The 25,225-nt window shown below is 40.0% G+C and overlaps 2 protein-coding genes across 3 annotated transcripts in view; both read right to left on the reverse strand.

Annotated features, from left to right (window-relative positions):
- LOC101048569 (UDP-glucuronosyltransferase 1A6) overlaps positions 1-25,225 on the reverse strand; it is a 66,037-nt gene that overhangs the window by 38,348 nt on the left and 2,464 nt on the right. The window lies entirely within an intron of this gene.
- LOC101048262 (UDP-glucuronosyltransferase 1A3) lies at positions 90-25,219 on the reverse strand. Its single transcript, XM_074398833.1, is given in 2 exon segments — positions 90-248; positions 250-25,219. Coding segments are annotated over 2 exon segments (804 nt in total). The 5' UTR covers positions 898-25,219; the 3' UTR covers positions 90-92.

Raw genomic sequence — 25,225 nt, forward strand, 5'->3', positions numbered from 1 at the left:
ATTGACCCTTTAACAGTTTATCTCACTGAAGACTATTATGACAATAAGAAGCAGAAATGAAGTCTTTGGAAAGGTTAAGTATACAGACACACTTATAAGTAAATACAGTTTTTAAAGTGTTTTGCCTGGAACATTGATTGCATGAAGGCACCAATACAGACCTGAGACAGTGGCTTCCTGTTGGCACAGTTGATGCCCCCAATGAAGACCATGTTGGGCATGATCAGCCTGGGGTAATCCATCACAAAGTTCCCCTCTGAACAACCACACAGATGCATGGCTGAGAATATCCACCACTGGCACTGCTCTCTGAAAAAGCTCAGAAGCAAGGCTTGCAAAGGGAGCAGAAAAAGCATGGCAAATGTAGGACAGAGCCAGAGGGTAGAGCATGTTCTTGACCCTCTGCAGGAATGTCATGTGGTCTGAATTCGTTGTTAGTAACTTAGGAACATAGGAGTAAGGATTTGGACACTGTGTGCCCTTAAAGTCTAAGTCACATGGAATGTACCTCAAAAAAAACACAGTAGGAATCGACAGGTACTCAGCCAGCACCGGCCCGCAGAGGTAAATGGGGTCTGTTAAAACCACATCAAAGGAAGTGGCATTCAGGTGCCTGATCAGGGTCTCATTATGCAATAGCTCCACACAAGACCTATGAAAGACCACAGAGGCATTTTTCAAAATCTCCATACTTCTAGAAAATTTCTTCAGAAAATGCTCTGTTTCAAAGATGAGTCGAGCATGGCTGGTAAAGAAGTTGTTAAATTCATCCTGGGTGCATGGAATGGTATAAGTTGTCAGGGTGACAAAGTCCTCTTTGATGTGCATATTCACCTCTGGGGTGAGGACCACTGCCTGGTGGCCTCTGGAGTGGAGCTCCTGCACAACTTCCCACATGCTGAGCCAGTGGCTGCCATCCGTGGGCAGCACCAGCACCTTCCCACTCTCAGTCCAGGGCTGGTCACTGAGGAGGAGCAGCAGTCCTGTGGCCAGTCATGGCAGGGGAACCTGGAGTCCTATGGCCATCTCAGCAGAAGCCACCAACAGCTGACTGTTCACCCCACACTCTGCCTCCTACATTTGATTTTTTGTTTTCTTGTCACCAAGCCACTTAGCAAATCGGCACGTAATGGGAAGACAGCCCTCCTTGAGTTAATCATTACAGGATAAATCCATTCATTACTGGACCAACCCAGAGAGAGACACAATGGCTCCTCCTTGGAAAAACTTCATCTGACCCTGCTGCCTACTCTTTGGAACATCCAAGTTCAATCTCTTGTTTCTCATCGAATTTCCAACACAAAGCTATGGCACCCACTTCATGTCACTGCCACCTACTTCTCAGGTAGCCACATTCATCAGGCTGCAACTCAGGTCTGAGGGGTCACCAATGCTCCGGTCCCCAACCATAAAGTCTCTCCCAAACGTGACCCTATTTGCTAATTCTAAACTTTCTCTTCCTATGCATGAGAATACAGCACATCCAGAAACCATATAGCACTGCTAGACCAGCTTTCTGTGAATGGGAAGAGGGAAAGTGGCTCTCTGGTTTTCTTCACATTCCACACACAGATATTTCTTGTAATGAGCAGAAAGGACTCTACCTGAAGTGACTGTCAAACATGGGAATAGCTGGCAGGATTCTAAACTCAGGATTTGATTATTTGAATATTTTTAAGGGTTTGTTGAGAATTCTTCATCTACCCCAGGCGTCCCCAAACTATGGCCCACGGGCCGCATGCGGCCCCTGAGGCCATTTATCCGGCGCCCGCCACACTTCAGGAAGGGGCACCTCTTTCATTGGTGGTCAATGAGAGGAGCACAGTATGTGGCGGCCCTCCAATGGTCTGAGGGGCAGTGAACTGGCCCCCTGTGTAAAAAGTTTGGGGATGCCTGATCTACTCCATGGAATAAGTTGCTGTTATTTAGAGCATGCATGGACAAAACAACTGCAGAATGCTTCATGCTCCCACAGGCTACTCATCACTAGAGTCTGACCTCAGATCTTGGGCAGTCTGAATTCCTCTTCTGAATGCTGAAGGCTCCAGTCTTCTGAGTCTGCTTAAAGACTGAAGTGTCCCTTCTCAAAGGAAGACATTTATATGGCAAAAAAAACATATATTAAAAAAAGCTCATCATCATTGGTCATTAGAGAAATGCAAATCAAACCCACATTGAGATACCATCTCATGCCAGTTAGAATGGTGATCATTAAAAAGTCAGGAAACAACAGATGCTGGAGAGGATGTGGAGATATAGGAATGCTCTTACACTTTTGGTGGAAGTGCAAATTAGTTCAACCGTGGAAGACAGTGTGGCAATTCCTCAAGGATCTAGAACCAGAAATACCATTTAACCTAGCAATCCCATTACTGGGTATATACCCAAAGGATTATAAATCATTCTACTACAAAGACACATGCACATGTATGTTTACTGCAGCACTGTTCACAATAGCAAAGACTTGGAACCAATCAAAATGCCCACCACTGATAGAATGGATAAAGAAAATATGACACACATGCACCATGGAATACTATGCAGCCATAAAAAAGGATGAGTTCATGTCCTTTGCAGAGACGTGGGTGAAGCCGGAAGCCATCATTATCAGCAAACTAACACAGGAACAGAAAACCAAACACCATGTTTTCACTCATAAGTGGGAGTTGAACAATGAGAACACATGGACACAGGGAAGGGAACATCACACACCAGGGCCTGCAGGGGGTGAGGGGCTAGGGGAGGGATAGCATTAGGAGAAATATCTAATGTAGAAGACAGGTTGATGGGCGCAGCAAACCACTATGGCATGTGCATACTTATGTAACAAACCTGCACGTTCTGCACATGTATCCCAGAACTTAAAATGTAATTTAAAAAAAATTGAAGTATTAAAAAAAAAAGACTGAAGTGTCCTTTCATCCAGGCCTTTATTTCAACCTGAAGATTATGGTCAGGCTTTTCTCCAAGTCAATCCAGCACCAAGTTCTGATAAAAATAATTCCTCCAGAACAGAATGGGCTGGTATAATTTGTGGGCACCCTTGTTCAAAATTCAAGATGGAGAATTAAATGTGTGCTCTTCTCAGGGCAGAATCCTGTGCACTCACACAGGACTTATGGCTATGAGGCTGGTCTTGTTGAAAAAGTCACTCCCACATGTGCTTGGCAAGATTGCTGATGCCAGCCAGGTGCAGTGGCTCATAATATAGGCACTCACCAGCCAGGTGCGGTGGCTCATGCCTGTAATCCCAGCACTTTGGGAGCCTGAGGTGGGCAGATCGCTTAAGCCCAGAAGTTGGAGATCAACTTGGGCAACATGGCAAAACCCCATTTCTACTAAAAATGCAAAAATTAGCCAGGCACGTGGTGTGCCTGTAGTCCCAGCTGCTTGGGAGGCTGAGGCAGGAGAATTGTTTGAACCCTGGAGGTGGAAGTTGCAGTGAGCCAAGATCTTACCACTGCACTATATCTAGCCTGAGTGACACAGAGAGACCCCGTCTCAAAAAAAAAAAAAAATGTGGGCAGACTCTCTGAGATGTGCACTTTCTATCTTACTACCACTGGGGAGACGTGCTCATGGAGAGATACTTCCTGTGTAATACCAGCTGCCACTGTGCAGGGAGTGCCTGAATTAGACCTCTCTTATAGGCTATGAGCCCAGAATCTTCTTTCTCTTACTTCCTCTCCAACAGCAACTTCTCTGCTCTCCACTTTCTGTCCCAGCCACATAACTGTGTGTTTTCCCCAGGCTCAGCTCTGTCTTTTTTCCCCCGCCAAATCCTATCTTTTTCATCACCCATTCACATCTACCCAGAGCCATGAAAAATGACTAGGGCTCAGGCTGCTCAGATCCTCTATTCAGAGTATAAAAGCTTAGAAGAGGAGGGAGCGGGTGTCTGGGAACGCAGAGCTTTAAGTTTATTGTTGCTGCTGCCTTGGCTGTTAAGTTCATTAGCAAGGAAACTTGCCGGTGGTTTCCAGTTGCCACCTTATGTAGTGGTAGGAGCAGCAAGTTTGCAGAGTTGGGACTCCTCCTTCCACTGAGGACTCAGGAGCCTCTCTTGCTTGTCCAGCTGTGGCTGCAGTGGACAACTGCTGGAGATCATACTAGGCCAGTGTGTCTAGCAGTCTGCAAACAGGGCATCACCCCAACCTCACCACGGTATTGTCAGCCAAGTCAGAAGACACAGCACACCTAAGGCCTCAGTTAGGGCAGCAGTGTTTACCCTGTGCTAGCTAGAGACATTAATTTATAATAGACTGGAAAAGATGAAGAGGCATACAACAAATATTTCACATTATAGCATTCTGGACTTCGCATAGCTTTGATGCAAGGCCAAACGACATCTTCCTAGGGTTTTCGACATGACAACAAAAAAAAACTAAAATTCACCTAGAAGCATTTCCAGCTTCTGGTAACAGAGGTGTTGCTCCTATCAGACCAGTGCTCTCACAGATAATGAGTATAACCTCTTGCAACTGTTAAACAAACAAGCACACTGATATGGTTTGGCCCTCTGTGCCCACCCAAATCTCATATCGAATTGTAATCCCCACATGTCAGGGGAGGGTCCAGGTGGGAGGTGATTGAATCATGGGGGCAGTTTCCTGCCATGCTACTCTCATGATGGTGAGTTCTCACAAGATCTGACAGCTTAAAAGTGTGCGGCACTGCCCCCTTTGCTCTCTTGCTCTCTCTCTCGCTCTCTCTCTCTCTCCCTCTCTCTTAATCCTGCTTCACCATGGTAAGATGTGCTTGCCCTCCCTTCACCATCTGCCATGATTGTAAGTTTCCTGAGGCCTCCCAGTCATTCTTCCTCCTAAGCCTATGGAACTGTGAGTCAACTGAACCTCATTTCTTCAGAAATTACCCAGTCTCAGCTAGTTATTCATAGCAATGTGAGACGGACCGATACACACATACACACATACACACATACACACACACACACACACACACACACACACACACACACACACACACTCGAGAGGAGCCGTCTGAAGGCATGGGAGAGCAAGCAAAAGCAGGCAAAGATGAAAGAGGGAAGGAGGCGGCAGTGGCTGGTGAGTTTCCCATATCAATGGCTTTTTGCACCAGGGCAAGGCACAGTTAGTGCCACACCCTGGCACTAAAAACTCATTCTTGAAAGCCCTTAAAACTCATTCTTGAAAGCTTTATCTCCAACCCACCCAGCACAGAGGCATGGAACTGGCAGGAAGCAACTGGGGAGTGGGGCAATTAAAAACTGGATGACTCCGGCCTCAGTGGGGAGTGTGTTGGAGCAGCAAGCAGGAGGCAAAAGATCAGAGACACATACCGTTGTCTCAGTATTTGTGGAGAATTGGTTCCAGGACTGCAAAATTCAACCTATAGCAGAATCCAGCTGCTCTGGGCTGTGTGTGCTAAGCTGGGGGCCTGAGCATCATCCTAAAGGCCCATGCAGCCACTGGAGAAGGTGTGGCATGGCCAGATGTGTGTTCCTGGAATATCCCTTGTATAGTAGAGTAGAAAGTAGTACAGAGAGGTCAGCATGCAGCCCATCTGGAGGTTGTATGTGAGAGGGGAGGACCTGAATCAAAGCCACCTACAGACAGAACTCATGGGACAGGCAGTGAATGGAGGCATCCACCAAGGGGACACCCTGCTCAAGGGCAGCACATGCAGGATGGCACAGAGAAGGCAGGTCTGCAAGGGCTTTGGGAACTCTCCAAGGGAGGACAATTCCTGGGGAGTTGTGAGGACACAGAGCACTAGAAAGGGACTCTTAGCCAGGTGCAGTGACTCACGCCTGTAATCCCAGCACTTTGGGAGGCCAAGGTGGGCAGATCACATGTTCTGGAGTTAGAGCCCATCCTGGCCAACATGGTGAAACCCCATCTCTACTAAAAATACAAAAATTAGCTGGGTGTGATGGCACATATCTGTAATCCCGGCTACTTAGCAAGCTGAGGCAGGAGAATCACTTGAACCAAGGAGGCGGAGGTTGCAGTGAGCCCAGCTGAGACCACACCACTGCACTCCAGCCTGGTAACAGTGAGCCTCTCTCAAAAAAAAAAAAAAGAAAGGGATTCTCAGCTATGGATGCAACAGCTCAACCTCTGAACTATTCTTCCAACCCCTTAAAACTCTGTACCTTCTAAGCACCCTCCTGATGAGCCCATGGTGAGGGTGGAACACACCTGGGAGGATGCTCTTGCCACATTCAAGGGACTCTTCTGTTCTATCTCCATGAAGTGGTGTTTTATTTAAGACAGTGATGTCACCTAATTTCTAGTCCCACGTCTGGGACTCCTAGACCCTGGGGAGGTTCATGTATCTTGGAAGATGATGCCGCCTTTAGAGACATGGGGGCGCTGGGGATAGCAAGACTGTGGGGAGGAAGGAGTGCACATGCCTGGTGCCTGGAAAACAGGAAGAGATGCCCAAGGCATCGGCTTAAGGTCTGCAGATGAGGAGGGGTCTGGGCTGCACAGATAGACTTGGAGCCATCAGCATATGTATGTGGTGGTTGAAGCCATGGGTGTTCAGTTGTGGTGCCATGGGTATCAGTGAGGTCACAGTGAGCTGTGGTGCCATGGGTGTCAGTGAGGTCACCCCAGAAAGTCCAGAGATAGAAAAAGGAATCCTGGAAGTCTGACCTGAATGATCATATTCCCTTCTGCCAATCTCAGAGACATAAAGACCTAAACAAAGACTAAGAGGTCTAAAGACCTCTTTCAACCCAAATCTACAAACGGAAACTGTTTAACTTAAAAGAGAGAGAGAGAGAGACAGAAACAAATTCTCACACCTTTGAGTAGACGAAGTTTCCTTATATAGGACACAAGGAGTACAAACCACAAAACATTTGCTAAAATTGACTTAATCAAAATTTAGAACTTTTGCTCTTTAAAAAATATTGTTTTTTAAAAAATGTAACAAAGGAAGCCACACACCAGAAGTAAACACAGACAAAACTATCTAACATAGCACTTGTATCCAGAATATGTGAAGTACTCACAACTCAAATATAAGAAGACAAACAACCCAATAAAAATGTGCAGAAGATTTGAAGGGACACTTTTTAAATGATGACAAGCATATGACCAATAAGCATATGAAAAGATCATCATTAGTGATAAGAAGAATGCAAATTAAAACCCGATGAAATGCTACTACACACCCTCATGGATGGCTAACCTGTAAAAGACCAACAATAGCAAGTCTTAGCAGAAATACAGAGCAGCCAGAACTCTAATGCATCGTTAGGAATGTAAAACTGGGTAACTGCTTTGGAAACAGTTCAACTGTTTCTTATAAAGTAATACATACACCTACCATGCAACCCAGCAATCCCACTTTAAAGTATTTACCCAAGAAAAATGAAACCTCAAAGACACTTGTACTCAAATAGTCATAGCAGCTTTATTCATAATAGCCAACAACTGGAAACTAATCACATGTCCATCAATAAATAAATGCATAAGCAAATAATGATCTATCTATATAATGAAATGATACTCAGAAATAAAAAAGAATGAAATATTGATAGATGCAACAACATGAAAGAGTCTGAAGAGACATTATGCTGAGCCAAAGAGGCCAGACATGAAACAGTATACATGTGTGTTTTTCATTCATAATTGTATGATTCCATTCAGATGAAACTCTTGAAAAGACTATCCTGTTATCCAGCAGCAGAAACCATCCATGGTTGCCTAAGGCTGAGGGGAAGTATTAGGTGACTAAGATAAGACAGAAGGGAAATTACTGGGTAACAGAGTAGTCCATGTCTTGAATGCAGTGATAGTTGCACAGGTAAATACAATTATTACAGCTCAGCAATGTATAATTAAAATGGTACAATTGTATGTAAACAATATTCCAATAATGTTTACTTTAGTAGTATCAGTTGAAAACAAATAATTCAATTACAAAAGAATAAAACTTTGTCAAGCTGACCAAGAGACCAAAACCTACCAAACAAAGCCCTAACTATTTGAAGAAACATTCACAGTAAAACACCTACATCTAATAATGTTTCTTTCACATCCTGGTATATTTTTTGAATTTTAATTTAAATTTATAAGTACTTTCATATATCACAATAGGAAAAAGAACTCCTATAAGAGAGCAAGAGGCAGAGACTTAAAATACTAAAGACTTATAAGCCCCAAGATGATTGATTAAAAAGTTGGCAGGTCATCCTTTCCAGAGGACATTCTTACTGAGTGCTCACCAATAGATTCTTAAAAGAAATTCAGATTAGGACACAGAAAAATTTATATATTAATAGGTTTATATGACAAACTAGTAACAAAAAATCTGACATCTAAATAGAAAACATTAATTTAAGGCTAATTCACAGTGTGGACAAGTTATTTCCTATCTCACCCCAGTGACCACCACTCCCCTAGACTCTCAAATGTGCTCCTGGTGAGGATCCACTCCCAGCTCAGGACAGAACATGTGACCTAGGCCTCAACCAATCAACACATTTCATCCCCTTGGCCACCATGATTAGTTCAGAGATTGGCATGTGACTCAATTGGAGCCAATGAGGAAGAAGAACTTTAGGAATCCTGGGAAAAGAATTCAGGCTGAAGCCCCTGCTTCTTGGGTAATATGAGACTAAGAAGGATGTCATGGCCAAGGAAACAAAGACAAGAAATGGAAACATATAAATGGGTTCTGGTGACATAGTTTGGCTCTGTAGCAAGCAATACCTAATCAGATATCCCCTGAGATTGTTCTAGTATGTGAACCAATAAAAGAGCTTAAATAGAAAGTCCTACAACAAATTCACTGAGTCAGGAATTTGGAAAAGTTGCCCAAATAGAGTGATCACAGGTTGCATTGATTTTTTTTTTTTTTTTTGGGGAAGGGGGGAGTTGGTCAGAGTCTTGCTCTGTTTCCTAGGCTGGAGTACAATGGTGCAAACATAGCTCACTGGAACCTTGAATTCCTGGGCTCAAACCATCCTCCCACCTCAGCCTTCCAAGTAGTTAGACCTACAGCCACAGGCCACCATGCCCAGTCAAGTTTTTATTTTTTGTAGCAGAGGGATCTCACTGTGTTGCGTAGGCTGGTCTCAAACTCCTGGGCTCAAGCTATCCTCCTGCCTCAGCCCCACAAAGTGCTGGGATTATAGGCATGAGCCTGCTGGGATTATAGGCATGAGCCACCATGCCCAGCCAGTTGCATCAGTTCTATTAAATGCAGAAGGTAAATACCAGCTCTTATTTTCACTGGTGAAACAATTTGATAAAAGAAAACACACACCAAAAAAAAAAGATTAATTTTAAATGAAAAATTAATAAAGGAAATGCAAATTCAAGTAATCTTGAGATATTTTTCACCTACTGGATTGTCAGAAACCCAAAATGTTGGAAGATAATACATGTGGCAAGGATATGAAGGAAAGTGTACACTCATACATTGCTGGGGGAAGGATAAATTGCTAATGCCTAATGACATTTAAAATCTGCACAATACAGTAAGTCCATTTTCCAGCATCTCCCCTATGCAAACTCCCACACAGGGGTACTATGAGGCATATACTAAGATGTTAATTCTAATTTGTTTAAATAAAAGTAAAGAGCAAGATGCAGAGTGGAGGAAGACATTTGCAATACCTATAACTGCCAAAGAAGTAGTATCCAGAATGCATAAGTAATTTGAGTAGAAAAATAACCCAGTGGGCAATAGACTCGAATGGGCAAAAGAGGAAACCCAAATGACCAATAAGTATATTTTAAAGCCCTCAATATAATTAGTCATGTACATAAATAATGCCTTAGCAATCAGAGAAATGTACAACCACTCTGAAAAATAGTTACATCTTATTAAATTAACGATATGCACACTCTCCAACACAGCAGCTCCACCCCTAGTATAGCCTCTAAAAACCCACTCACATGTGTTTCAGAATGTAAAAGAATGTTTGTTGTAACATTGTCCACAGTAGTGAAAAGCTAGATACAACCAAAGCCCATCAATAATAGAATGGATAAATAAAATTGTGGTGTATTCCTACAATGGGATATATTCAGTATTGGCAATGCACAGACTACAACTTACAAGAACACACATCAGAATCTCTTGTACATAAAGTTGAACCAAAAAAAAAAAAAAAAAAAAAAAAAAAAAAAAAAAAAAAAGGCAAGACCAAAAAAACCAGTGTATTTCTATTTACATTAAGTACTAAAACAGGTAAAATTCATCTATATTATTTAGAGATGCAAAGTTAGGTGGCAAAATTGTAAAGAAAAGCAAAGAAATAGGAGGGGGAGGGAGAACACCAGAAAGTATGGCTAGCGGATGCTGGGCTTAATACCTAGGTGATAGGGTGATCTGTGCAGCAAACCACCATGGCACATGGTTAGCTACGGAACAAACCTGCGCATCCTGCATGTGTGCCGTGGAACTTAAAAAATAAATGTTGATGAAGAAAACACAAAAGAAATAATCATCACAAAAGTCAGAGAAAGGATGAAAAGGGAACAGAACAGAGGACAGGCACCCAGGATGGATGTCTGAGTGCTGATAAACTGGAGTGTCCCCAGGGGTAGAAAACCTCACATAGAGTGTTTTGGGGGTCCCTCGGCTGCTGTGCAAAGTGGAGCACACGCAGATGGCACTTTGTCCACTTGAGCAACTTTGTTTACCTTGGGGGCTGGCTAACCATGGATCCTAGGTTTCTGTTGGTTCTTACCGCCTATCTGTGAGGAATGAAAGTTCTTTGCCTGACTTGCACAAGCGTTCCATCTCACCAGACTCATACTCTGGCAACTAGGATTGTAAAATGCCTCCGACCAGAGCTGAGAAGTGCCGGGTCTGAGAATCTTAGTAGAGACTGCCGAGGTGTTTAGAGTCCTGCCCTGGGTTCGGCAACCCAACCCAGGTGCATGGGGCACAGTATTTCTCTCGCAGAGTTGGATGCCAGTGCACGGCACTCTGCTTCACGGTCACTGCCGATCTTCAGATTCCACAATTCTATGACTTTTCAGGGACAAGGAGGAGTGGGGTGGGGAGTAGAAAACAGACCTACAGTGATGGTCACAGACGCAGTAGAAAAACTGACTCCCCTAGTCTTTTTATCACTTACTTAGGTCCACCTCCCATCTCCATTTGTACCCTAAGGTTTGAGAAACACCTAGAAAAAAAATCCCTGTTTCTACCTCATGTACCCAGCCTATGGTGAAACCTCAATGGTCATTTGTTCTGACCAAGTCTGTAGCTGAAAGACCATGTGAAGTTTGAGTGGTAACTATACCTGGCCTCTGCTCCTATACAATGACCTAAATTAGAAGAATGTTTTTTCAGGGTCACCTGCTTGAACAGTTCAAAAAGGCACTATCTACACAGCACCCGCCACTGGGCCCCACCCCTGAGGTCGTGCAATACAGCTGCCCTGGTTCTCTCACTCTCCCAACTCCTCCTCTACCCCTGTCAGGGACAGCTCTGTGGAGGTACAGCCTGGGCAGACACACCGCATTCCACAGTTAGAAGATTCTTCTGCTTTGTTTCTTTGTTTAATACTTTGCTGTCAGTGTCCAAAATTCTTTTTTTTTTTTTTTCTTTTGAGACAGAGCCTAGCTCGTCACCCAGTCTGGCATGCAATGGCATAATCTCAGCTCACTGCAACCTCCGCCTCCTGCGTTCAAATGATTCTCACACCTCAGTCTCCTGAGTAGCTGGAACCACAGGCATGCACCACCACACCCAGCTAATTTTTTTCTTTTTAGTAGAGAAGGAGTTTCACTCTTTTGGCCAGGACGGTCTTAAACTCCTGCCCTCAAGTAATCCGCCTGCCTCCGCTTCCCAAAGTGCTGAGATCACAGGTGTGAGCCACTGTGCCCGGCCTGAAATTCTTCATTTTTGAACAAGGGGCATTTTGCACTAGGGCACTCAAATTATGCACTGATCTGTTACTGACCCACCTGCTTAGTATATTAAAAGATACCAATATGCCAGTGAATTTTTTAAGGTGGTTGTGAATATTGTCTCACAATTATAATTTGTGAAAAGATCTTTAACTCCCTAGAACTGTCAACTCAGTTTCCTCTCTCTTCAGAGCCTTTCCCAGATCCATAAACCATTTCTCTCTCCTCCCACAAGCAATATCACCAGCTGCTCTTCATAGCTGAAGGTAATCTCCCCACCCTGATTCTTAAAAAGGTATTTATTACCATTAAATTTGCCTCATCTGTGTCTGCTAAAAAATATGTGCAATTTTTGAAGGATAAGTTATGAGCCACCTCTGAAGACAAGTCTCTGATGAGTATCATTTCAAAGGCACCAACAAAATAAAAGCAAAACCCCACGTAATAAGACAAAAATTGAGAGAATATGTTGCTAGAAAACTCAGCTTACAAGAAATACTAAGGAAGTTCTTCAGGTTGAAAGCTAGTCATCCCATAGAATAATCTGAATTCATACAGAAAAACAAAAAGCACTGATAATAATAATAAGTAGCTATAAAAGACAATACCAGTGCATATGTCCCCTTTATTCTCTTAACTGATTTTAAAAGCGATCCTAAAAAGCTATATATATACACACACACATATATATATACACACATATATGTATATAAAAATTATATTGTTGGGACTATAACATACAGAAGTAAAATATATTTAACAATAATAGCACAAGGAGGGCAGTTGGGAGCAAAGGTAAATTGGGCTAAGAAATGATACCATAAGGTAACTCAGATCCATAAGAACAAAGGAAGAGAATCAGAACTGAGAAATAAAAAGGTTAATGTAACAAACTCTGTAAATGTATACTTGCTCTTCTTTCTTCTCTCAGATTCTTGAAAGCATGTGCATTTCTATAAAGTAATATTATCACCATGTATTGTTCAGCTTGTAACATATAGACGCAACATGTATAAGAATAATAGCACAAAAAAGGGAAAAAGGAAATCGAGGTATATAGGAACGACATTTCAATACTTAACTGGAATTAAGTTAGCATACATCTGAAGTAGATACTGGGAAGTTAAAATTAATTATGTGGTAAGCTCTAAACAACCACTTAGAACACAACTTTTTTAAATAGTGGAAAGAAAAATATTAAAGGATTTTAAATGTTGCACTAGAAAATATTCACTCAATGCAAAAAAAAAAAAAAGGCAATAAAGGCAGAACAGAGAAATAAAAAAATGCATGAGAGATACAGAACATAAAAAGTAAAATGAGGCCAAACACAGTGGCTCATGCCTGTAATCTCAGCACTTTGAAAGGCTGAGGCGGGTGGATCATTTGAGGTCAGGAGTTTGAGACCAGCCTGGCCAGTGTGGCAAAACTCCATCTCTACAAAAAATACAAAAATTAGCCAGACATGGTGGAACATGCCTGTAGTCCCAGCTTTTCAGGAGGTTGAGGTGGGAAAATCACTTGAACCCAGGAGGCAAAGGTTCCAGTGGGCCAAGATTGTACCACTGCACTCCAGCCTGGGTGACGGAGTAAGACTCTGTCTCAAAATAAAATAAAAAGAAAAGAAATAATGGTAGACATAAATCCATCTACATCAATAATATTATTAAATGTGAATGGATTAAACAACTCAATTAAAGGCAGAGATTATCAGAATGGATAAAAACAAGGCCTAATCATATCTTGTCTGCAGAAGATACAATTGAGATTTTAAAACACAAAAATTTATATGTAAAACATAAATTTCACAAAGTAAAATGGTGGAAAAACAATATATCATGAAACAGCAACCAAAAGAAATGCAGATTGGTTATACTAATATCAGATAATACAGACTATCTTTTTAATGATGCAATATTATGAAGCAAGATAATACAGACTTTAAAACAAAAAATTACTAGCAATAAAGAGGGAAATTGTGTCATGATAAGTGTCACTCCACCAGGAAACAAACTAAACTAAACACTAATCAAGAAGGCAGAAAATAATAAAGAACAGAGGGAAAATTAATGACATAGGAATAGAGAAGCAATAGAGAAAAATCAACAAAACCAAAGTTGTGTATTTGTAAATATACATAAAATTGATAAACCTTCAGTGAGATCAACAAAGAAAAAAGAGAGGAGATTTAAATTGCTAAAACTCAGAAATGAAAGAGGGAACATTACTACCAATCTTACAAAAACAGAAAATATTATAAGGCCACACTCTGGACCATTTTATGTCAAACAATTAGATAACTTAGATAAAATGGACAAATTACTAGAAAGAAAAAAACTACTGAAACTGAATCAAGAAGAAATACAAAATCTGAATAAAGCTATAACAGGTAAAAAGGTTAAATTAGTAATTTTTAAATTTCCTGCAAGACAAGTCTAGGCCCAAACAGCTTTACTAGTGAATTCTATCACATACGTAAAGCATGAATATCCATTCTTCACAGACTGTTCCCAAAAAATAGAAAAGGAGGGTATATTCCTCAGCATATTCTATAAGGCCAGTAATATTCAGATAGAAAACACAGACAAAGGTTTCACAAGAAAATAAAAACTTCCAATATCTCTTATAGATATGATGCAAAAGTTCTCAATAAAATGCTGTCAAACCAAATTCAGTAACATGTAAAAAGGATTATACAACACAATCAAGTGGGATTATTCTAGGGATACAGGTGCATTTAGCATCTGAAAATCAATTAACACAATGCACATATCACAAGAATAGGGTATCAAAAAAATGTTCATTTCAACAGATACAGAAAAAGCAATTGGGCCAGGCGCGGTGGCTCACGCCTGTAATCCCAGCACTTTGGGAGGCCAAGGCGGTGGATCACGAGGTCAAGAGATCGAGACCACCCTGGTCAACATGGTGAAACCCCGTCTCTATTAAAAATACAAAAAATAAGCTGGGCATGGTGGTGCATGCCTGTAATCCCAGCTACTCAGGAGGCTGAGGCAGGAGAATTGCCTGAACCCAGGAGGCGGAGGTTGCAGTGAGCCGAGATCGCGCCATTGCACTCCAGCCTGGGTAACAAGAGTGAAACTCTGTCTGAAAAAAAAAAAGAAAGAAAGAAAAAGAAAAAGCATTTGACAAAACGGAACACCTCAGGTATGATAAGAATACTCAACAAGCTAGGAATAGGTGAGAATTTCCTCCATCTGATAATGTGGGGGGCATCTACTCAAAAAATCTCCAGTTAACACCTGATGTGCTGAGAGACTGAATGCTTCCCCACCTAAGATCAGGAGCAAGATAAGAATGTCCTCTTTCCACTTCTATTCAACACTGTACTAGAGGTTCTAGCCAGGGCAATTAGCAAAGCAAAAGAAATAAATGTCATTCATATTAGAAGTAAAGTTATCGCTATTTGTAATGATATGATCTTGTATGTAGAAAATCCTAAGAAATCCACTAAAAAAACTATTAGAACAAATAAACAGGTTCAGAAGTGATGAAGCGTACGATCAATATACAAAACTCAATTTTATTTCTAGACACTTGCAATGAATAATACAAAAGTAGAATTAAGAAAGCAATTCTATTTAAAATAGCATCTAAAAAGAATAAAATACTTAGGAATAGATTTAATTTTTTTAAATGTGAGACTTTACACTGAAAAGTAAAAAGTAATGTTGAAATATATTAAAGAAGACCTAAGTAAAATGAGAGACATCCCACAATCCTGAATTGGAAGATTTAATCTTGTTAAGTTAGCAATAACCCACAAATTGGTCTGTAGATTCAACACAATTTCTATCAAAATTCCAGCTTGAATTGTTTGCAGAAATTGACAAACTGGTCCAAACATGCATACGGAAATTTAAGGTAACCAGTATGGCCAAAAGAATCTTGAAAAGGAATAACAAATGTAGAGGATTTGTAATTCCCAATTTCAAATTTACTATAAAGCTACAGTAATCAATGTCGGGCACAGTGGTGTATGCCTGTAATCCCAGCACTTTGGGAGCCTGAGGTAAACAGACCACTTGAGGTCAAGAGTATGAGACCAGCCTGGCAAACACAGTGGAAAAAAAAAATTATCTGAGTGTGGTGGTGTATTCCTGTAATCCCAGGTACTTGGGAGGCTGAGCCAGGAGAATCATTTGAAACTTGAAGCTAAGAGGCGAAGATTGCAGTGAGCTGAGATTGTGCTACTGCACTCCAGCCTGGGTGACAGAGTGAGACTCAATTAAAAATAAACAAAACAACAACAAAAGCTGCAGTAATCAAGACACACACTGGCAATTCCTCAAAAGATTAAGTATACAGTTACCATGCAATCCAGCAATTCCTCTACTAAGTATATACCCAAGAGAATTGAAAACACATATCCAAACAAAACTCATACGCAAATATGTTCACAGCAGCTTTATTCATAATAGCAAAAAAAGTGTAAACAACCCAAACGTCCAGCAATTTACAAGTAGATATATGAAGTATGGTATATGCATAGAACAGAATATTATTTGGCTAGTTATTCCACAACATGAATAAACCTTGAAAACTTTATGCCAAAGGGAAAAAGCTACTTATGTATTTTGTGAATGGAAACCACAGAAATAGGCAAATCCATAAGGACAGAAAGTTGCTTAATGGTTGCCTGGGGCTAGAGGAAGGAGAGGAAAAAGAATGAGTGAGTGATAATAGATGTAAGGTATCTTTTGGGAGTGACTAAAAACGTTCTAAAGTTGACTATGGTGATGGTTGTACAAATCGGTGACTATACTAAAAACCATTAAAATGAGTGAATTTTATGTATATGAACTGGATCATAATAAAGTCATATTTTTATAACCCCTTATTCTCATTCTCCTGGAGTTATCTAAATTACTAATCAGTCAAGTTTCTAGGCTTTTGTATACTCATGTTAAATACTTTTTTTTAACTGAATCATTCTAGCATTCAGCTACTCTTTTTTTTATTTAAAAAAAAAGAAAGAGAGAAAGAAAAAAATAATAAAATAAAAAGAATAAAGAAGAGGAAGAGGGAGAGAGAATGGGGGTGTTGCTTTATTGCCTGGGCTAGAATGCAGTCTAAAAATGGGTATGCCTATAATTGTGCTTAATAATGGAGACATGAAAAAAATTAGGGAAGAAAGTAACAAACAAGCAGCCAACCAATATTTCATTTAAACCTGTAAGTAGGTATGATGTGGTACTACTGATAAGAGTGTATATTTTGTGTATTTAAAGTGAGAGTTCTATAAATGTTAATTAAGTTTACTTGTTCCAGATCTGACTTCAAGTCCTGGATATCGTTGCTAATTTTCTGTCTCATTAATCTGTCTAATATTAATGTTGAAGTCTCCCACTATTATTGCGTGGGAGTCTAAGTCTCTTTATAAGTCTTATATATCTGGGTATTCATGTATTGGGTGCATATATATTTAGGATCTTTAGCTCTTCTTGTTGCATTGATCATTTTATCATTATGTAATGTCCTTTTCTGCTTCTTTTGATCTTTGTTGCTTTAAAGACTACTTTATCAGAGGCAAAAATTGCAACTCCTACTTTTTATTTATTTTTGCTCTCCATTTGGTTGGTAAATCTTTCTCCATCCCTTTGTTTTGAGTCTTTGTGTATCCTTGCATGTGAGATGGGTCTGGATGCAGCATACCAATGGGTTTTGGCTTTTTATCCAATTTGCCTGTCTGTGTCTTCGGATTGGGGAATTTAGTCGATTTAAATTTAGAATAAATAATAATATATGTGAGTTTAATACTGTCATTTAATGTTAGCTGGCTGCTTTGCCCATTAGTTGATGTAAATTCTTCATTATGTTGATGCTCTTTACTCTTTAGCATTTTTTAGGAAGGCTGATACTGGTTGTTCCTTTCTATGTGTAGTGGTTCTTTCAGAAGCTCTTGTAAAGCAGGCCTGGTGGTGATGAAATCTCTGAGTGCTTGCTTGTTCGCAAAAGATTTTATTTTTCCTTCACTTATGAAGCTTAGTTTGGCTGGATGTAAAATTCTGAGTTGAAAGTTCTTTTCTTTAAGGATGTTGAATATTGGCCCCCACTCTCTTCTGGCTTGTAGAGTTTCTGCTGAGAGATCTGCTGTTAGTCTGATGGGCTTCCCTTTGTGTGTAACCTGGCCTTTCTCTCTGGCTGCCCTTAGTATTCTTTCCTTCATTTCAACCCTGGTGAATCTGATGATTATGTGCCTTGGGGTTGCTCTTCTTGAGGAATATCTTTGTGGTGTTCTCTGTATTACCTGGAGTTGAATATTGTCCTGCCTTGCTAGGTTGGGAAAATTTTCCTGAATAATATCCTGAAACATATTTTCCACATTGGATTCATTCTCTTCATCACATTCAGGTACACCTATCAAGCGTAGATTAGGTCTTTTCACATAGTCCCATATTTCTTGGAGACTTTGCTCTTTCCTTTTTATCCCTTTTTCTCTAATCTTGTCTTTTCATTTTATTTCATTAAGTTGGCCTTTGACCTCTGATATCTTTTCTTCTGCTTGATCAATTCAGCTGTTAAAACTTGTGCATACTTCTCAAAGTTCTCGTGTTGTGTTTTTCAGCTCCATCAATTCACTTATATTTCTCTCTAAATTGTGTATTCTTGTTAACATTTTGTCAAACCTTTCCTCAAAGTTCTTAGTTTCTTTGCATTGGGTTAGAACACGTTCTTTTAACTCACAGAAGTTTCGTATCATCCACCTTTTGAAGCCTGCTTCTGTTAATGGAATGCACTCGTTCTCCATCAGGCCTTGTTCCATTGCTGATGAGGAACTGTGATCCCCTGTAGAGGGAGAGGCATTCTGATTTTGGATATTCTCAGCCTTTTTAGGCTGGTTTCTTCCCATCGTTATAGATTTATCCATCTGTGGTCTTTATAATTACCGTATTTGCAATTGGGTTTCTGAGTAGATGTCCAACTTGTTGATCTGCAGCACCAGAATCTGAGCACCCACTGCGCCAGCTAAAACAGTGGCATTTAGACTGTTGGTGCTTTTCTGACTCTACACCAAGAACCGCTGCTCCCAGGCGCCGGCAAAACCACCTCGCCAGCCACAAGAGTCACGCTGGTGACCCGTGGGGCTCCTCCGCTGGGAATCTCCTGGTGCGTGAGCAACAAGAATTCATCTGAAAATGTGGCGTCCTCTCATTCTGTGTGCTTTCACTGGGAACTACAATCCCAAGCTGCTAGTGATCAGCCTTCTTGGATCTCTCTCCCTCAGCTACTCTTTAAATAATTATCTATTAACAGAAACACTACTGCCAAAATGTTCCACATGCTGGGAAATTTCCAAGAGAATCAGCCATAAAGACAAACACAGGTTTTTGAAAGAGAGACACAATGTTAAAGGCATTGTAGACATTGGCCTAAGTCATGTATTTTAAAAAGTGCCTATTAAGAATGACTCGGCATTTTCGGGTTTTGCTCCACTGACTTGCCTGGAATGAACCCACAGTTCAACCAAGAAAGGCTGAGATTTCAGCCTGAATGCACATTCTTTGTAATGATGCCTTCTGGGAGACAAACAGCTCAGAGGGTTGGCACAAGATCCTTGCTGTGCTTCACACCCCCATGCCAGGGGCCCTGCTGGGTAGACACCAGTGGATTCACTTGGAATTGATTTAAATCAGAGTTTCTCAGTTTCAGCACTAGTGACATTTTGAGCCAGAGTAGTTCTTTGTTGGGAGTTGGGGGGCAAGTATCTTTAACCCATTGTACAACTTTAAACAGCATCCCTGGCCTCTATCTGTGTCCTAGATAACTGTATCGCCTCTCCAATTGCAAAACCAAAAATGTCTTCAGACAAATCTGTCCTGGGGGTAAAATTAGTCCTATTTGAGAGCTACTATTTAGATCATTCCAGAACATTGAGAGGGGGAAACTTGGGAACAGAACTAGTCCTGAGGAATTGGGGTCTAGCTTTCTGGGAAAATGCTCCATAAAGAATGCTGCAAGAAAACCACAATCATTGTTTTTATCACCTCTCAGAGAGAAAGTTTCAGCCTGTATTCAGGCCTAGCTCTAGCTAGGCCTCAGCTTACATTCTATTCCTTTCTGTAGACCAGGCTGGAAAGAGAGGATGTCCTAGAGCCAGAGCTCTGGCCATGACCTGGCTCTGTGGTCTGAATAGCCCTGCCTTTCAGAAGGCTTGAACAGTTCTTTGTATTTCAAGTGCAAGAGACTAGGATTTACCTCTGATCTCCTTTGTTCTAAGAAAAACACTCCAATGACCCTTCTAATAATGAAATGCAAAGCTAAATTCTCTTCTATAAATAGAGATATTTGAAACCTGGCCATACCAATAGGAAAAGAGATTAGCCATGGGACAGATGAAACTCAATGAAATAGCTAATAGGACAGCATAAGAGTGTCCCAGCTCCCAGCATCTGGCCTGGATTCAAGCCCCTATAGTAAGAGAAGAAGGGCCTAAAAATAAAGGTTTTCTTTCTTTCTTTTTTTTTTTTTTTTTCATGTAACAGTGTGAGAGTCTGGGGAAGAAGTGAGGACGAGAGACAGATAGAAAGTTTACAAGGTAACTGCGAGAATCTGGCATAAGCAGAACTGTTTTGGGGCAGGTGATAAGGTGCACAGGGCTGGAGAGGAGGCCGTGGGCAGGGCTGGGATAAGTTGTTTCAGGACATCTGGGACTACCTGGTGGCTCAACCTCTGATGTTCTCACAGCAGGAACTGCCACCAGGGCGGCCAAAGGGCTTCTCCAAGGGCCAGCTTGGACAAAAACCAAGCGACCCTCTGAGATGGGCCATGACCCTCCTTGGGCAGAAGAGGCAGGTAAGGCTTTGGTCAAAGTCACACCAACATGGGAATAAAAGGGAAATGATCCTGCTTTACTCCTCCACAAGGCGAGGCTGGGAGCCCAGTGGTTACTATGAGAAAGGATATTCTTTCTTTGTGAATCATAGCATTATGTAAAAAATGGTCACCAAGCTATGGTTTTCAAAAGGCTTTGCACATTTTCTTTTTAGAAACGTATGTGTTTTATGGTTGGGCCATAGCTACTATAAACAATGCTTACTAACCTGATAGGGGAAATTAAATTCCACTGATTATTCATCTGAATTTCTTGGATTATTTCTGAAGTTGAACATGTTCTTAAAGTTTTATTGGACACTTGTGTTGTGTTTCCTTTATGTGTTGCCTGATTATGTTATTTGCCTAATGAGGAGTGCATTTATAAGCTAAAAATCAGGGCTTCATTTTCTATGATCTGTGATACATCTTCTTTTCTTAAATAATGTATTGCGACAAAGTCACATAAAATTAACCATGTTAAAGCGAACAATTTCATGGCATTTAGCATATTCATTGTTTTGCACCCAATACTTCTATCTGGTTCCAGACATTTCCATCTGTCCAGAGACACATTTTTTTCATACAGTTGAAATGGTCTGATTATTAGACAAAATAAATTCTATTCTGATCACTTCAACTTAATTCCTAATAATTAAAAGTGCATGTCGATAATTACATATCATAATACAGAATGTTCTCTAGGGTGACCTGCTGGAAACACAGTTGAGATACAAATGAGGTCAAGCACCAGATACAGGGTCACAGGGCTCAAAAAGTACATTCACAATAGCCCAGTTTCTCAATATAACTGAGTACAACTTTTTGCAAAAATAAGATGATTGGTACCAACATGCAGAAATGATATTTTTTCCTTCTTATGCCAAGTATTTCTTTGTAATAAGAATAAATAGCTTTTATTTACTTTTTTTTCCCCAATACCCAGACTTCAAGAAGGAATAGCTTTTAATCAATCAATAGTATCAAATCATTAAATAAATACGTAACTTTTGCTTATTAACTTCTTAGATTTTCCTGAAATTAAAAAGGAAATTTAAAAATTACTTGAAACAAAAATGGAAACACAATGTATCAAAATCTATAGCTTACAGAAAAACCAGAACTAGGCAAGAAGTTTTTTAACAATAAATACCTACATCCAAAAAGTAGAAAGGTTTCAAATAAACAACCTAAGAATGCATCTCAAGGGACTAAAAAAGCAAAAGCAAACCAAACTCAAAATTTGTAGAAAGAAAGAAATAATAAAGATCAGAAAGAAGTAAATTAAATTGAAACTAATTAATACAAAAAAAAGAAACAAAAAGTTGGTTTTTAAAAAAGAAATAATAATAAACAAAAGTGACAAACCTTTAGCTAGACTGAGAAAAAGAGAAAACACTCAGATAAAATCAGAAATGAAAACGGAAATGTAACAACTGACCCCACAGAAATACAAAGGATCATTAGAGATTATTGTGAACTACTATATGCTAACAAATTAGAAAACCTAGAAGAAGTGGATACATTTCCAAACATATACAACCTACCAAGATTGAACCATGAAGAAACAGAAAACGTCAACAAACCAATTTAAGTAACAAGATTGAAGCAGTAATAAAAAATCTCTCATCAAAGAAAAGCCCAAGACTGGATGAATTCACTGCTAAATTCTACCAACCCATATTTAAAAGAATTCATACCAATTCTACTCAAACTATTTCAGAAAAATGAAAAGGAGAGAATACTTCCAAACTCATCCTATGAGATCAGCGTTACCCTGATATCAAAAGCAGATAAGAACTCACACACAAAAAGAGAAAACTGCAGGCCAATATCTCTGATGAACGTAGACACAAAAATCTCAACAAAATACCAGCAAACCAAATCCAATAGCACATTAAAAAGATAATTAATCAAGATCAAGTGGGACTCATCTCAGGATGCAAGGATGATCCAACACACACAAATCAATAAATGTAATACATTTATTGATACATTGATATTAATACACTGACAGAATTTAGGACAAAACTCTTACGATCATTGTAGATACTGAAAAAACATTCAACAAAATTCAACACCCCTTTAAAATAAACACTTTAAATAAACAGGCTACAGAAGGAACATACCTCAAAATAATAAAGGCCATAAATGATAAACCCACAGCTAACATCATACTGAAAAAGGTAAAACTGAAAACTGTTCCTCTAAAATCTGGAATAAGAAAAAGATGCCAACTGTCACCACTGTTATCCTTCATAGTACTAGAAGTCCTATCCAAAGCAATTAAGCAAGAGAAAGAAATAAAAGTCATCCAAGTTGGAAAGGAAGCAGTCAAATTATTCTTGTTCTCAGAGGACATAATATATTTAGAAAAATTTAAACACTCCACCAAAAAGCTGTTAGAATTGACAAATTCAGTAAAGTTGTAGGATACAAGATCAGCTTACAAAAATCAGCAGCGTTTATAAATGCCACCAAAGAACAAACTGAAAAAAGAAATCAATCCTATTTATAAAACCTACAAATAATATAGAATACCTAGGAATAAATTTAACTAAGGAAGTGAAAGATGTGTACAAGGAAATGAGGATGAAGACCAAATACATACTTTACAGTACTACAGTCCTACATTTTCTTTATTCATTTGTTGATGTGTACTTAGGTTGATTCCATATTTTGGCTATTGTGAATAGTGCTATAATAAACAAAGGAGTGCAGATATCTCTTCAATATATTTTTTTCTTTTGGATATATACCCAGCAACGGGATGTATTGGGGCAGTTCTATATCCGTTTTTTGTTTGTTTGTTTGTTTTTTCAAAGAATCTCCATACTGTTCTTCATAGTGGCTGTATTAGTTTACATCCTTCAAATGTAAATTAGGGACTGCACCCCTACTCTGTGGGACCTGATGCTATCTTCAGGTGGACATTGTCGGAACCGAATTAGAGGACACCCATCTGGTATCTGGCAGAATTGCTTGCTTGTTTGGTGTGTGGAGAAAAAAAAACCCACACATTTGTTCACAGAAGTCTTCTGTGTTGTTTGTTGTTGAGTGAGAAAACAGGAAAAACCCTTTGAGTTTTTTGCTGGTCTTGTTTTCCACTCACAGATAGTACATACACACAATGAAATGTTATTCAGCCATAAAACAGAATGGAGATATGTCATATGCATCAACATAAATCATGCCACTGCACTCCAGCCTGGTGACAGAGTAAGATTCTGTCTTAATTTTTTTTAAAAAAAGGGGGGTTGGTTAACGGGCACAAAAATACTCTTAGATAGAATGAGTAAGTCCAAAGTGCGATAGCACAGTAGGGTGAGCATAGTTAACAAGAATGTATTCTGTAGTTCAAAATAGCTATAAATGAAGAATGGGAATGTTCCCAATATAAGAAAGAAAGAAATGTTCAAGGTAATAGATATTCCAATTACCCTGATTTGATCATTGCACATTGCATACATGTATCAAAATATCACATGAACCCCCAAAATGTGTACAACTATATTACGTCCCAATAAAAAGAATCCTGACATTCTAAGTTTTTATTTCAGGCCCCAGACTCCCTGGAACCAGTTCAGTTATTCCCATACCCTCACCCTTGCCTTTTCACAGTGGCTACTGACAACTGTTCATCTTGTTAATAGAGAAATCAGCAGGTGTAAAGAAGAGAGGTAAGGGTCTTTGGGATATGTTTGAGACTTTCTCTGTGATAAAAAAGAAACTGGAAAAGAAAATTCTGGCATAAAAGATAGAGGGAGTAGCCTGAAACCTTTCAAAGGTGTAAATATTTAAATTAAAATTAAAAACTCACAGATTTTTATTTTCCAAAGTAACTCAGCCCTTTTCCTACCTGTCAGGAGGGCATCTGCCAACACTTGCCTTAGGTCAGAGGCCATCACCCTTTTGCTGGAAAGGCCAGAGAGTAAATGTGCAGGCTTTGCAGGCCAGATATAGCCATGGCACATATTGTTGTAAAATTGTCTTTAAATTACAAAAACCATTCTTAGCTCAGGTCCATATAAAAACGGTCTCAACAAAAAAGGAAAAACCAAACCAAAACAAACAAACAAACAAAAACAGGCCTTTGGGCAGATTTGGCTCACAGGCCATAGTTTGCTGGTCTCCGGCTTAAGGTCCAGAGAGAAAGCATGAGACAGAGTTGGAAAAAAACAGATTTTAACCTGAACCTGTTCCCTTAGTCAAGCCTTCACCTCTGTTTGGACTGGGACATTTCTAAGGCTCATTCAATGATTATGTGGCTGTCCCCAGATTACCTTATGCCAAGCATAAGGCCTGTCTTCATCCAAATTGCCTCTGTATCACTTCAGCCTTAGGACTCCTATATGTCCCTGCTGCTACAAGTTGAGTATCACCTTCCTACCACCGTTTCTCCAGGAAATCCTCCAAGGGACAGTAGGCTCAAGGAGTCAAATGAGTGAGGGAGGACAGAGCCTGGAAGAACGATGTCTACCTATGAAGAAACAAGGCAATCCAAAAGAAATAAACCCACCAAC

The sequence above is a fragment of the Saimiri boliviensis genome, chromosome 5, assembly GCF_048565385.1.
Source record: "Saimiri boliviensis isolate mSaiBol1 chromosome 5, mSaiBol1.pri, whole genome shotgun sequence".
Classification (NCBI taxonomy): domain Eukaryota; kingdom Metazoa; phylum Chordata; class Mammalia; order Primates; family Cebidae; genus Saimiri; species Saimiri boliviensis.